The following is a 15,187-nucleotide window of genomic DNA, read 5'->3' on the forward strand; positions in this document are numbered from 1 at the left end:
TAGATCTCCGCCTCCTTATGCATATTCAAATCCAGCGAGGCGGGCCGCCCGGGAGGGGATTGCCCGGCCGCACGCTAACGAAAGCTGCTGATCGCTGACGCGCCATCACACCACGAGCCGCTCTGCCCGCTGATTGGCCGGCGGGGACCTGGTCTCATTGACAACAAGCCCAGGCCGCAGCGGTGGCTCCTCGCAGGTGGATGGGCGGAGTAGGCGGAGGCTGGGCCAAGATGGCGCCGCCGCGCGGGGCCGGGAGCCTCGGGAGCCTGAGCTGAGGCAGCGCCGCCCGGCCGGGAAGGGGTTAAGGCGCTGGGTGTCACCCCGGCCGCTCCCTGGGACGGGCTGCTGACTCGCGGGCGGCGGCGGAGGAGCCGGTTGCGCCTCGCCGGCGATGGAGAGCGGCGAGCTGAGCAGCATGGAGACCATGGAGACCCTGACGGAGCTCGGCGACGAGCTGACGCTGGGCGACATCGACGGTGAGTGCGCGCGGGGAGGGGAAGGCAGGCGCGCCCGGCCTGCGCTGGGGCCGAGGCGCCGCCACCGCCGCCCGTGGATGCCCCCTTGCCGCGGGGAAAGAGGGCTGTCGCCACCCCTTCACCGCGAAGTGCCCCTGGAGGACGGGATAAGCCTGGCCGGATGGGCTGGCAGGTGTCGCACAAGATGCGTGGCGACAGCCATGGTTGTTTTCAAGCTCCTCAGCCCCCTATGGCTCTCCTCCCTCCTCCCCAAATTCCCTGTTCAAGAGAGGGCGAAAGGTTCCTCAGAGGGATGCGCGCGCTGTAGACTTTTGACAGGATTCCCGTGGGACACCCCTCCCCCCCCCGTGCGGTGCTTCCTCGCGAGCAAGGCCCGCTATGCAAGCGCTGCTAAGTTCGGGATTGCAGCCCAGTGTGCACAGCTACCTGGGATCCTAAGCATCCTTGAGTTTAGGGGGTGGGGAGGGGGGCTTATTTCTGAGTACAGTTACCCAGCCTGTGCCAGCAGAGTGAATTGAGTGAGTGTTACCTGCATATTGGAATTCATTACTTAAGGTGTGGTCCGGGTCAGGGCTGGGCAGAAGATAGATATGGGTCTAACTGGTAGGTTCTCTCAGCGATTGGAACAAATCCCCAATCTCAGAATTCTTTTGTATCTGGCTCTAGTTGGTTGGGACTTGGGGCTGTAGTGAAAACAACAACGACAAAGTGGACCCAGCAAGTCTGAAGGCTGCCCGTCCCTCATTGCAGTGTCTGGATGCCCCTGATCTGAAGCCCCTGCCCCTATTCATACAGATCACTGAAATCTGGAAGGTGCTGATTTAAGTTCATTCATGTGCCTTACTTGGCAGGTGGTTTTCACATCTATGTAAATTATCAGTGTAGCCAGTGGATATGTGGCAGAAGGTGTGTAGGTGCCTGGGGCTGGAGAGTGTTAAGGAAAAGGAAGTTATACAGAGGCATCATTTTCCCCCCTGTAGGTTTGTCATTTTGGAGACAAACACTTTGCAGTGTGAGCTGGAACATGGTGAAGCTTGCCTTAATTTGGTATAGGAGGTGTGTGACAAATAGGAAGCAGTTTCTGTCTCTTGGTTTCACTTGGTAGTTTCTATCTGTAATGTTTTGAGTTTATAGCTCAGTGTATGATGATGACATTTGCCATTCTGATCCGAAACATTTACTTACCTCACCCATGAGGCAAGATGAGGTGACTGCTTTAGGCGGCAGGATCCACAGGGTCAGCAGATCCCTATGCCAGTCTTCTCCCCATGTTCCTAATGTCCCCCTTCCTGCCAGGGAAAATCTACATCATTTAGGGGTCCTGCTCAGGTGCCAAAATATATTGGGGCTGGTCCTGACAAAAACCCATTAAAACTTAATTATCCACCTCATGGAAGAGGAAGGAACTTAAAAATATTCTGTAGCCAAATTCACAGGAATTTACTGTATGTTCAGCAACTATGAAAGCTGCAGAAAGATCTGATAGTACAATTCTTGTTGTCAGAAGATTGTCAGCACCCTAATGCCCTTTTGGTGCTATCTCCAGGTCAGAAACTGAACTGGCAAGGACACAGCAAAATGATAGAAGAATGACCATCTGCTCAAGTGTCTTGTCAAGAAAGAGGGGAGTAATAGTGGAGTAGGTAGTTGGTGTCAAGACAGGTTTGAGTCAAATGGCCATAGTTTTCCATGAATCAAGAACCTACTGTCTGCAGTAGCGAGAAGCTAGTGTTCTGCAGGTATTTTTCAGCTGAGTAGTCTAGCGTACTTCCCTAAAATGTAAATAAAGGGATGTTATTTAAAAGCTACTGGACACTACAGATTTGCAGAATGTCTGCATTGAAAGTATTTGTACTATTTACAGCTGCTTAAGAGCTTCAAAAAGTAGAAGTAGCTGTGTTGGCATGTGTGAAAAAAATCCTAAATATTTACCCGCAAAGGATACTGTACTCTTCATTACGATATGACGCTGAGGAATAGTAACCATTATTCTAAGTAATGCTGGCTCCAGGCTTATCAAAATATTAGCTTCCACTTCTCCTGCTTTGCTGTTGTAGTGCACAGTTCGAAGCACAAGAAGGGGGCACAGTTCAGAGGAGAATACATGCTTTGCATGCAGAAGGTCATTTATTTACTCCCCCAAAGTATTGCTAGGAGAACCCCTTGCCTGAGACCATGGAGAGTTGCTGCTATTTGGAATACTGGTTTGAGACAGTATGGCAGTGTTCTTTTCAAGTGTCTTATAGGAAAGTAGATAACTTTCACCTTAGGAAGCACTGCAATTGGAAAATGGACTGCATAACCCTCAGGTGGTCTCTCATGCTCGTTCTGCCACCTTTTCTGACTGGCAAGGACCTAGTGTGTGTGGAAGCATCCTGAATATAAAGACTGTTGACTGGAATGTAGCTTCCTGGAATGAGAACCAGATAGAAATGTCTTTGGCCTGTGATTAAGGGTTCTTATTCAGGCATCTCATTTGAATTTGACTGTCAGTGTATTTGCCTTCTAGGTTTCTACTTTTTATACCTGACGTTTTCCAGCAACGTTCTCGATTTAATGCATACTAAAAATAGCTGTCTTAAAAGTTGGGGAACTTACTGCAAAGTCCTTCCTGTCCCACCTTTTAAAAGTCAATACGATTCCTTTTTCCTCTCTATTTTTAGCATGACTCAAAATAATTAGCCTTTCAACATATTTCTTGTAAGGTTACTTTGTATAGTACCTCACTATTGGGAAACATTGCTCAGTGTTTTAAATTACATGTACCCATTTGATTCACCTTTGCACATTTCCGGCACTCCTAACTTCATGTGTTTATACAGATTGGGAAAATATTTTGTTTGCCAGGAAAAAAAATGCTTGACTTGAGGTGTAGCTCTTCAGAATCAGAGTGCTTGAAAGAACTATCTGAAAAGAAGTGTGTTAAAGAAAAAAAACAACTAGATTTCTTATAGCAAGTGGAAAATAGAAACCTGGTATTTTCAGTAGCAGATAACATCAGACGTTACTCTTAACATTGCACAATGTGTTCTACAAGCTGCTGAGATCAGGAAAGAATTTGTAAATTATAGGTTATTAAACATCAAGGGTGACAAATTGGTTTCATTACTTTTTTCCTGTAAAGCTTTGTATCAGGTATTTAAATTGAGATGGTTTTGGTTGTACAAGACAATTTGACCGAAGAAGCAGATTTTTCATTATTGTCTGGTACCATAGTATTCTGTTACAACCAACCCATAACTGTTACTTTTGCCTTGCTTAGGTAGTGTGAGAGTAGCTTAAGGCTTTACACGGCAAACATTGTTGTGTATTTACAAGTGTAATTTACAAGTGTAAATACACAATCTACAAGTGTAAAAACACAATCAGTTGAACATATGCAGCTGTGTACATGCTCTTATACATGTCCATGTGGGAACTCTGATTGGGCCAGGATTGCCACGTCTGTGAATGTGGATGTTTAAAGATGCATGTGGATATTTTTCTTTCACACTTATGTAACTCTGGTGTACTGGCAGAAACGATATTTGCTACATAAAGTATGAACTGCCCTTTAGTCCTGTTATCTTACTGGCAAGTTTCTCTCTCCCTTTGCACATAATGCTTCTTGTGCAGCCGTGTTCCAGCAACAACTGTAAGCAATCTGGTTACTGCTTCTGCAAGGCAGTCATGGGCTCTCTTATCCACACAGTAGCAGTCAGCCTCTGGGGAAACCTTTGAGGAAAGACATGGAAAAACAAGAGGATTCAGAAGAGAGATGTACGAAGAAACCTGTTCTAGAAAAAATTCAAATTCCTAGCATACCACTTCACATTTTTAGGTGCTAACCTCTGTTCTTGTAAATTCCTAGATGTTGATAATCGATCCTTGTCCTTTCTTGTGCCTGAGATGTTTTCAACTCTGGTATAGCCTTTGGAAATGAAGAGAGATGTTTAAGAGATAATTGCTGTCCACAGCTTCTCAGGGAAGTGCTGTTGTTGGCATTTACAGCTGTGTTAGCCTACCAAAGTGACCTGCTGGAGCACAAGCTTGGGCAGTGGGTAGGTGGGGGGTCCTGAGCTGCCCAAACAACAAGACCCCCCCTTGGCCCCACTGATGTGGTCCAAAGGAAAGCAGAGCCAGAAATTTGGCACCAGCTTGGCTGCAGGAGTTGCTGGAAGGAGGCATACAAGGCGCCATTTAACTGTCTTAGGGATTCCCCTTTGTGTAGGGTTTACTCCTTAGCCTTTTTGTCTCCCAAAGAACAAGGCAGTGGAGGTTTAGGATCAGAGTTGTCCTTCTCCTAGATGGGCTACCTTCCCAGGTTGATGAGCCCCGTCTGCCCCTCACTTCCCTCTACACAGCATGTGCAGAAACAGCCTTCTTGACTGTTGGACTCACTATTGGTCTTATCTGCTCAATTAAGAAATCAGCTGTATATCCCGTGAAACAGTTTTGCTTGAAATAGTATCAGAATGTAATACAAACAAGCACATTTAAGAGATAACTCTAGTACATACCCATCTCTCTCATACATAAGTTAAACCTGTTTTTTCTATGTAAATAAATGGAAGGGGAGAGACCTTGACATCATAAATTTGACAGAGTAGGTTGCGATTTATCAGTGTTCAAAATATGAATGCTTACAGCCAGACATGAATGTTTAAATGTGTCTGTTATTTCCCCCATTTTTCTTTTACGGTTGGTTCACAAGAGATGCCAAATTGTGGTTTGATGTAATATTATGAGCCCAGTGATTGCATAGTCTCTCCTTGCCCTTTTCTTGTGTGCTGTGCTTTAATGAATTGCTTTCATAGAAAACATTGTTTTCTGTTTCATCCAAACTGGGGCTTGCACAAACCTCTTAAATCAGGATTGCAAACCAGAATTCAAGCATGTACATCTTAATTCAGAGGGCTTGTGCAAACCATAGCTTGCCGGTTTGCATATGATGGAAAACTATTATTTCCACAAAAGCAAAAGAAAGTCAATAAAGCAGCATGTGTAGAGGAAGTGGGAGAGTGAGTGCGGTAGCTTATGACAAATATGTGCAACACCTGGTTTGGCACTACATGGCAACCACCCCAAAGTCCTGACTTTTAAAAAACATAGGATAGTTTGAAATTCAGGATACAATCGACTATCTCTTGGCTATAGTTGTATGTTAAGATTTTTCTCTCTTAGTTTAAAACAAGTCTTTCCAGTTGCAAATATTTTGGCTTCCTATCTGTGTCACCAGTCTCTGTTTATCAGTTGTTACAGTGGTTTCACAGTAGTAGTAACAGGAAGAAGTAGAGCAGGGGGTTGTGAGTATGTTGATTTCTTTCTAAAAGGGAAGGAGATGTGATGAAATATGAGGAAGTCTCCTATCTCAACAGACCAGTAGATCATTTTATAGCCCCATGCTGTCTACCAGGAAGGGCAATGGATCCCTAAGGTTACAGGCAAAGATATTTTCCATGCCAGTAATTTCATGTGGGTCTTTCTATGCTAAGCATATGCATGACCCCTGAAATATATACAGTAGCAAAATGTTTTGATTGTTTAATTTTCCAAGGGCCTCAGGGCCAAACTGCACATGTTTAAATAAGTGTGTTTCACCTAGCCAATTTTATTGGGGGGGGGAGCAGTCATGGCACCCCAATAGGAAATAGGCTATTGACCAGAGCAGGGGCTCATACCGCTGAAAAACATTACATACTTGGCTTCTTTCAGGCATGCGAGGAAGACAACCAAAGGGGTGACAATTTTCAGCAGAAAATCCAAGTGTTTTCTGAATCCCTAATCAAATATTATTCCAAAACAGGGGTCCCATGTCTCTCTTCCCCCTCAATAGAAAAAGCCAAGTTAAGAATTTAGATACCAGGTTATAATTATTGTATGTACGGTAATTTTAAAATAATATACCTGCAGCTTTCTTTTTATACAAGAGGTCCAATATCAAGAGTAGGAGTTCTGGGGTAGGGTTGAAATGTTAGCCATTTATACTATCAACTTCAACGGGGTGAAGTGAATCCTCTCCATACTTTTCAGATTTCTATTCTACTTGTTATTCAAGGGATGCGGGTGGCGCTGTGGTCTAAACCACTGAGCTTCTCGGGCTCGCTGATTGAAAAGTCGGTGGTTTGAATCCACATGACAGGGTGAGCTCCCATTTCTCTGTCCCAGCTCCTGCCAACCTAGCAGTTCAAAAGCACACCAGTGCAAGGAGATAAATAAGTATTGTTGCAGCAGGAAGGTAAATGCCGTTTCCGTGCATTCTGGCTTCTGTCACGGTGCCCCGTTGTGCCAGAAGTGGTTTAGTCATGCTGGCCACATGACCCGGAAAGCTGTCTGTGGACAGACACCGGCTCCCTCGGCCGGAAAAGCGATATGAGAGCCACACCCCATAGACACCTTTGACTGGACTTAACCATCCACGGGTCCTTTATCTTAACTTTTTTACCTTTACCTTCTACTTGTTATAAATGCCAATTACATGATATTTCTAAAGTTGGTTCCCATTTGCACTTTGCAGAATAGTTCTGACAAATAAAGGGATCATAGGCTGATATCATCATGTCTGCCTCGTGTAGTCAAAAGAAAACGGCTTGGGGATAGAGAGAGTAGCAACAATTAGGGCTTAATTGTGGCCCAAGGGCTGTGTGGTAGAAATTGTAACCTGTCATATGGGCTCCCTTAGGCACCTGCCTCTGTAGGGCTTCCATGCCTGGGCTAGTTACATCTCTCAGCAAGGTAGCTTAGTAGCTCTGAGATCATTATACTATATTTCCTCTTGCTGAAGTTTGAAAAATTGGTTGGACCAGAAAATCTGTGGCGTTATTTGAACAACATTGTCAATTATATATGATAGACTTGCAGAGACAGTGGCTGTGCTGACTGGGGGTGATGAGAATTGCTGTCCAAAATATCTGGAGGCTAATGAAGGTTGTTGTAGAGGTTTTTCTTAATGGAGATTGGTTGCATCAGGCATAGGCAAACTCAGCCCTCCAGATGTTTTGAGACTACAATTTCCATCATCCCTGACCACTGGTCCTGTTAGCTAGGGATGATGGGAGTTGTAGTCCCGAGTTTGCCTATGCCTGGGTTACATAGTCAGATGGATCTCCGTAAGAGGCATGGGAAGCTGTCAGGGAAGACACAAACTTTTTGTTGATCTCTTCTAGTGATAACTTTTATTTTGGGAGAGTTTCAACCCATTGCTACTTTCTCTCTGCTGGAATTGCATTCCTGATTGCACCATAGATTATAAATGAGGGTTCATATCTTCACTTTCCTAAACTTGCACCCTTTTTGTTCTCCAAAAGAATCACTAAAGAATGTGGGTGGGTGTATGTGGTCTTGGCTCCCTTTCCTTTCCTTTTATCCCTTCACCTCTCAGCTGAACTCTGTCAGGTGAATAGTCTTCCCTTGCTTCTTTGTAAGTCTGACCAATATTCCTTGCCTAACAGGTTTTCCATATGTATCAAGTCTTGTTTCCCAGTGCTGATCAATTAGACTACCCACAATAGCCCTGATCCTGGGAGTGGCTCATTTGCTACTAACTTGGCGGAGCTTGCAGAATAAAGAGGAAACAAAAGAGGTTGTGGCATGAACAGAACTGCTTATTTGTACTCTGAATGGTTGTTCTTAGTTGCTTCCACAGGCTTCTAGGTTTGATTACTTAGTGACTTCTGCAGTTACAAGATCTGCTTTCTAAGCTTCCTACTTCGGAAATTGGCAGGAAGCTTTGTCTAGTTTTTTGATCTCAGTACAGTTAGGGACATTCGATCCACAATTTTTGGCAGGCTGACCTGCTCCCAATCTGGGAAGAGATCTTTGCGCATGTTAAGAACGGTTCCCTCTTTAACAGTATGTGGTTGCCAAGATGTGGTGTGGGTACACTCTGGCTGACATGCCTGTATGTGCTGGGAGAACAGCAGCCTGCTCATAAATTGCACACGTTGTCTGACTCCGTTCTGTTCTAAGGACCTGTTCTCAGCTACTTCAATAACATAACAGCAACTGTAATGTTATCCTGGCTACAGCTTTCCATGAAAGCAACACTTGTCAGCCAAGACAAATGTATCCGCTGATGACTTGTGTTGTAATGGCAACTTCGACTTCAGCTGATTCAATTGACTGTGAAACACAATTGGTATATGGAGCTGGGCAGAAGGACACTCCAGCACAAAGTCACAGTTTATTGCTTAGTGAAAGAATGCAGGTAGCTATACTGGTCCTTTAGAAACAATCTAAAAGTGACAGTCTGACAGTATCCTTTATTGGGGTCACCGAAACTGTCACCTAAATTGTCCTATTGCTGCAGCAATAAAACTGCTAGCACATTTGCAAAGCTAAGCAGGGTCCAGTAAGGTTTCAAAATGGGGGATTGGGGGATTGCTTGTTGAAATTCCCGCATTGCAGGGGGTTGGACTAGATGGCTTTCAGGGTCCCTTCCAACTCTACAGCTCTATGGTTCTAAAAACAAACAAACATAGTAGTGGGTTCCCCCTAATAAACAGAACTCTCTGCTGTTAATGAAGTGAACCATGGCTTTCTCTCTTAAATCTTAGAATGAAATTACCAGCATACTTTGAATGTGCCTTGCTCTAAACTTGCACTAGTAATGTCTGAAAGGTTGCACATACATTGTGTGCCATTAGGCCATGTGTACATGTTCTGGGAAGACAGGAGTGCCTGGCGTGCTCTGGTCCATGGGGTCACGAAGAGTCGGACACGACTAAACAAGAACAACACATGTTCTGGGCACTTGTTAAATCTGTAGGAGGAAATGCTAGTAAGTACATGTAGCCGTTGGCAAAGTTGCAGCTTTATTACTGCTTCCATTCTTAATGTTTTAATGCCACAACTTTGCAGCTGCTAACCAAACGTGCTTACAGAGTTTCTATCCAGATTGCTGATTTTTGTTTCCTTAGCTAATTTATTTAGCTAGTCCACATTGCTGATATGAATGGTAGAACTGGTTATAAATGATAGTGATGCAAGGAGAAGCTGAAGCAAACTCCTCCTGTGGAACCTTTGCAGCCTGACCCTGTGCTTGTTTACTTGGTGCTGTTGTTCAGGATCAAACTGCATGCCGTGCAGAAAAACATTGCTATCCTATCATCCATTAAGCCTGAGCAAGGCAAGCACATACTCTAACCCAGTTTCGAATCCAGAAGCCTAGGAAAGGTTCTGTTTGGCACTAAGAGTGAGCAATCCCAGTGGCCATTTCCTCCAAGCAATATAGTTATACCTCGGGTTAAATATGCTTCAGGTTGAGTGTTTTCAGGTTATGCTCCACGGCGACCCGGAAGTAACAGAACGTGTTACTTCCAGGTTTTGCCGCTCGCGCATGCGCAGACGCTCAAAATGACGTCACGTGCATGAGCAGAAGCAGTGAAACGCGACCCGCGCATGCGCAGACGCACAGTCACGTGTTACATTCTACTCAGGATGCGAACGGGGCTTCGGAACAGATCCCCTTCGCATCCAGAGGTACCACTGTAACCATCTTTGCCTGCCCCAGTGGGTGTCTGTATCTCTCCAACTGTATCCAAGTGCCACACTAGTTATCTGCCAAAAGTGACATTATTTGAAAAGAGCTGAGTGTCATTCAGACACACATGGGTGGGAAAACCCCCGTAAAAGGGTCTGGGGAAATTGTTCCTTTGTCCCTTCCCTTCGGGTCCATCATTCACCATCAGAAAATGCTGCAACTAACCACCTATGCTATGTTGGTTTGTAAGTAAGTTCTCTCCTTCCTACTCGTAATTAAAATCTAATTTGGCTGTTGGGGTCTGAAGTGTGTATTTGCCGATCTTCAGGTTCGGGTAAACTTGCCTGGCTGTAGTTCATATGCTGCTAGGGTGAAAGAGTTGGTTTCATGGGGAAAAGAGCAGCCTATGCCAAATCTAAGGCTGGGATAATCAGTTTGATACTAGTCCCATTGTCCAGAAGAGATATTGCTGGGAGGCACAGAACACCTTGTCTTAGAATCCTGGATATTTTCTTGAGCACCCCAGAATTCTGTCCCATCTGGGGGCTGTGACAAGAAGGAGTAGTGGCAGCAGTGATTCCTGGATAGTTAAGATGCAACTGGCTTACCTTACAAGGCTGTTGTGCAGCAGTTGCACAAGGAAGGGCATAAACAGCCCTCTCCTAGCTTTCCCCTTCTGTTACACGTGCTACACAGGGTTGTCCAACATTCTTATTTTGTATTGAAATCTCAGTTGATCAGCCCTCCTGGGGAGAGCAGATATTGAGCCCACCCCCTAGTGCTGTTGTCCCAGTAAACACCTCCCCCCCGCCCCGCCCTGCAAGCTACCGTTCTGCCCATTGAAGGAAAAGAATACAGTTAACCACATTTTTCTTCCCACCGTGAAGCAAATAATACCAGATGTGTGTGTGTGTTTTATAGCAGAAGGTGGGGTGGAAGGGGGAAAGGGTTCAACTGCTGTGATCAAATTGTAGCAGTGCTCCCCCCATCATGACTGCATTTCATTAAAAAAGAAAATACTGATGTCCTGTGGAGCATGTAGTTTAGTCCTTAGTTCCCTGAGGCTTATTTCCAAATACATATGCGTAAGATCATTACTTAATATATCTCTGGCTTATGCTTTATTGAGGCTAAAATACCACTGTTATATGGGCTCTGGCATGTTGACCAAATATTTGTCTTTAAAATATTTATATTTATTGACCCTGTCAGGTTCTCAAGGCAGCATACAAGATAACAAAACAAACAATGTTATAAAAGCAGCACACATAGAATGCAAACAACTGAAGAATTCAAATAGCAGCAAAAACAAGAAATACCACCCAGGCATCAAGAACAAATAACATTATGGGTTGCATACAGTACTAGTCCTACTCAGAGTAGACTCATGGAAATTAGCATCAATGGCTGAGTTCAGTCCATTAGTTTAAGTGGGTCGACTCTGAGTAAAACGTAGCTGAACACAACCCAATATATTTCAAATCTTAATCACTTGGTGGCAAATGCTTGACTGAAAGTAAAAGGCAAAAATGTAAATGTAAAAACCACGTGGTAAATGTAGGTTGGAGTGATTGAAGAGTTTCAAAGTATGGGTATGTCACAGCAGACAAGGCTCTGTTTCAAGTAACCAGCCATGTCACTTATTTAGGGGGAATCCTGAAGTGGGGCCTCTGTTCATATAGGACAGGGGTCAGCAAACTTTTTCAGCAGGGGGCCGGTCCACTGTCCCTCAGACCTTGTGGGGGGCCGGACAATATTTTGAAGGGGAAAAAAAGAACGAATTCCTATGTCCCACAAATAATCCAGAGATGCATTTTAAATAAAAGCACACATTCTACTCATGTAAAAACACCAGGCAGGCCCCACAAATAACCCAGAGATGCATTTTAAATAAAAGGACACATTTTACTCATGTAAAAACACGCTGATTCCCAGACCATCCGCAGGCCAGATTTAGAAGGCAATTGGGCCGGATCCAGCCCTCGGCCTTAGTTTGCCTATCCATGTTATAGGAGCTTCAAGTACTGTGACCTCAGACTGCTTGAGGCTATAAAGTTTAAAAAAAGCACTTTGCATTGTGTTTAAATGGTAGCTGGTGGAGGTCTTGGTTATTTGGCATATTTATGCTCTGCCTGCTAACTAAAGCTTAAAGCTATAGATTTAAAATACAAAGAGTTACAATGGAAGAGCAAAGATGTCTTAAGGTTTTGCTTTCAGATGTTCCAGCTGTTACTCTGCTTCTAAATCTCTGGGCTATCTTGGAGGAAATTGGTTTTTTAGCAGTCTCATGCAGGGTAGGGCATCCTTATCTGGCCACTTCTGCTGATGTCACTTGTACTTTTGGCATCTGCTTTTAAGCACTGGATTGAATATGATCAAATTTTCAAGCCCAGGTTAACAACCAGACAGCCATGTTTTGAGCCCATTGAAGTTTGCAAGCAATTGTAAAATACAGTCAAACATATAGCTCATTGCAGTAATAACTGGAATGTGACCAAAGCATTATGGGAAGGTTTGGTTTGGTCAGGAACAGCTGATGTTGGCCGACAACTGAAGCTAACAAAATATGCTTTGGGCCACAGGCATCATTTGGGTGTCCGACTATAAGAATCGATGTAAAAGTATCCCCAAGCCAAGGACCTGATTTATTCAGGAGAGAATTCGTTCACATCCCAAACAGACAAATGTGCATAGTATATATTTTGTTCCTGCGATTACATCTGGTGACCCTTTCATCAGTCTCCATGGTATCAATGGTCCGTCATATCATTTCACTGTTTTCCTTTCTTTTAATTTATTTTTTTATAGAGATGCTCCAGTTCGTCAGCAACCAAGCTGGAGAATTTCCAGATCTGTTTTCTGAACAGTTGTGTGGCTCCTTCCAGAGCAACAGTGTATGTAATGGTGGTGGAACCTCAGATCCCTCGTCACAGAGGCCCTACAGCCAGGGGCAGCTACAGACCTTCTCTCCTGGTGCAGCTTCTCCCCAGCTTCAGACCGTGCAAGTGAAGGTGTCTCAGACAACTGCCGCAACACCTGTTCCACAGCGGACAGCACCTGCTCTTCAGCCTCGTCCCCAGGTTCAGCCTCAGCTCCAGCAGCAGACTGTGATGATTACTCCAGCTTTCAGCTCTGCTCCCCAGACCCGGTTCATTCAGCAGCCTGTAATATACCAAAACGCAGCCACAAGTTTTCAAGGTAACTTGCAAAGTCTTTGTAGTAGCAAGTAGTCCTACGTTGTCTTAAATGTCTTGCCCTAATCTTCCAGCAGAGCAAGAGGTATCAGAGCAGCATTTACAGCCACCATTCCTGATTTCATATCTGTGAGAAGTTTCTATTAATGTTTGAAATGTTTCTAAATAGGTGCACGTTTTCTAGGATCTCACAGGCAAATTAGAGAAGCTTGGCATTTGGGGTGAAGAAGGGCATTGGAGACCAAGACCAGGAGTTGGGGAGTGGCCTTAAATATTGTGCAGTAAAGCATAGGTAGCACTCAAAAGGAACTCTGTGAATGGTATCACTGCAAAGTAATGTACAGTTACACAATACGTCATGCACCTTTATCACTCTTAACTCTCCTCAGGTGTTGGAAATAAAGAAAGCTAACATAGGGGGGAAGCAGTAGGGGCAAGTGGGCTAGCTCCACCAACAGGGCCCCACTCAAATTTCAGGGTTCTAAAATAAGGGGTGGCCTCCATGAGTATAAAAGGTCTCTGTGCCTTTTATAGTCACTTGTGAGTTGGAGGTTGTCAAACAATGAGGGGGTCAAGGTGGAAGTAGGGCTCTTGTCCCCACTGTTTACTTTCCTAGATTTATAACAACTGAAGAAGGCTTATGAATGGTTCCTGTACTCTTCTGTAAGAGCATGACAGTTTCTCATTCTTGTCTGTCTCTCCAGTATCCGAATCTTCCACTTCTTCTGATTGTATAGAATCTACTGTTTTCTAACCTTTCTTATGATGTGTTGGGTTCAGACTTTACATATGTAGAACTCAGCTTGAGGGATGCTCTGTGGTAATTTTTGCCAGTTCCTCCTTTCCCTTGCAGACCCTTGTGTCCCATGGAAATATTCTCTGGAGGGTTGGGGGACCCTTGGTGCAGCAGAGGATGTTGTACTAAGGGGTATGGGGGGGGAGGGGAAGTGGCAAATATTGACTCTCCCTTCCTCTCCCTTTCTCAGCAGTAGCCACAGAAGGGCATGTCTTGATCTAAGTCTATACTGTATGTTTAAAACATCACAAACTAGAATAGAAAAACTTAAAACTCCTATCAACTGTAGAAATCTTCAGTGAGAAAAACTTCAGTAAGACTTCTGTCTAGTCACTGTAACAGAATCATCTTTACTAACTTCTTGAAGACCAACACCCTCAAAAATGCTCTGACTCTTGTGCCATCCAGCCTTATTTGAGGCAATGCCTGTGCTCTGAGTAGGGGTATGTCTGATCTCCCCAATACATGGGAAGGCTTGTACAAGAGACATTCTCTGAAACTACCCTTAGAAAAAACAACTAGGAAACACATGCTAGGAATATGGGAAGCCCCTCTGAGCCATGTGGACTTGCTCATGGCAGCATTGTTGGGTTTTTTGGGTTTTTTTAAAGGGAGCTGGTCCAGATAAATGTGACTAGAGCTAGACAATCTTTCTTTATCTGTTTTCCTGACTTCAATATTTGCTGCTGGTTTTTAAATTCTTCATAGATTGCTTTGCTGGGTCTAATGCTGCTAGGAAGAGGAACCAGGAGAAAACGCCCCCCCCCCCAATAGCTGACTGAACACTGGCCATTCCTGAGAGGTCATGGATTGCAGCTTAGCATCATAATGAAAGCTGTAGTCTTCTGTCAGCATCAGCTCATTCAGGCAGTTTCTCAGATTGCTCTTGTTTTCCTTTTAGTGCTGCAACCCCAGGTTCAGAGCCTGGTGACTTCCTCGCAAGTTCAACCAGTCACTATCCAGCAGCAAGTGCAAACGATGCAAGCTCAGAGGGTTTTGACACAAACAGCCAATGGCACCATCCAGACACTGACCCCGGCCACAGTCCAGGCAGTAGCTGCCCCTCAAGTCCAGCAGGTTCCAGTGAGTAGTTTTATGTTGTAATATTATGCGGGAAGGTTTAGTTTTCTGCACTTCCGAGGCATGTATATTTATGCAGGCGGTTTCCTTTCTGTTCAAAGTCAGGAAGTGGCTTCACTGCTTGGAGACCAGACTATCCTCAGCAGTGAAGTTCCTTAGGCTTAGATCACTGATGGACTGA

The 15,187-nt window shown here is 44.5% G+C and overlaps 1 protein-coding gene across 1 annotated transcript in view; it reads left to right on the plus strand.

Moving 5' to 3' along the window:
- Positions 1–207: 207 nt before the first annotated feature.
- SREBF2 (sterol regulatory element binding transcription factor 2) overlaps positions 208–15,187 on the plus strand; it is a 34,323-nt gene continuing 19,343 nt past the window's right edge. The window contains exons 1-3 of the mRNA XM_080971888.1: positions 208–476; positions 12,745–13,134; positions 14,828–15,009. Of these exons, the coding sequence (XP_080828014.1) occupies positions 392–476; positions 12,745–13,134; positions 14,828–15,009 (657 nt within the window). The 5' untranslated portion in view covers positions 208–391. The remainder of the gene's footprint in view (positions 477–12,744; positions 13,135–14,827; positions 15,010–15,187) is intronic.

The sequence above is a fragment of the Podarcis pityusensis genome, assembly GCF_964106645.2.
Source record: "Podarcis pityusensis genome assembly, chromosome: 10".
Taxonomy (NCBI): Eukaryota; Metazoa; Chordata; class Lepidosauria; order Squamata; family Lacertidae; genus Podarcis; species Podarcis pityusensis.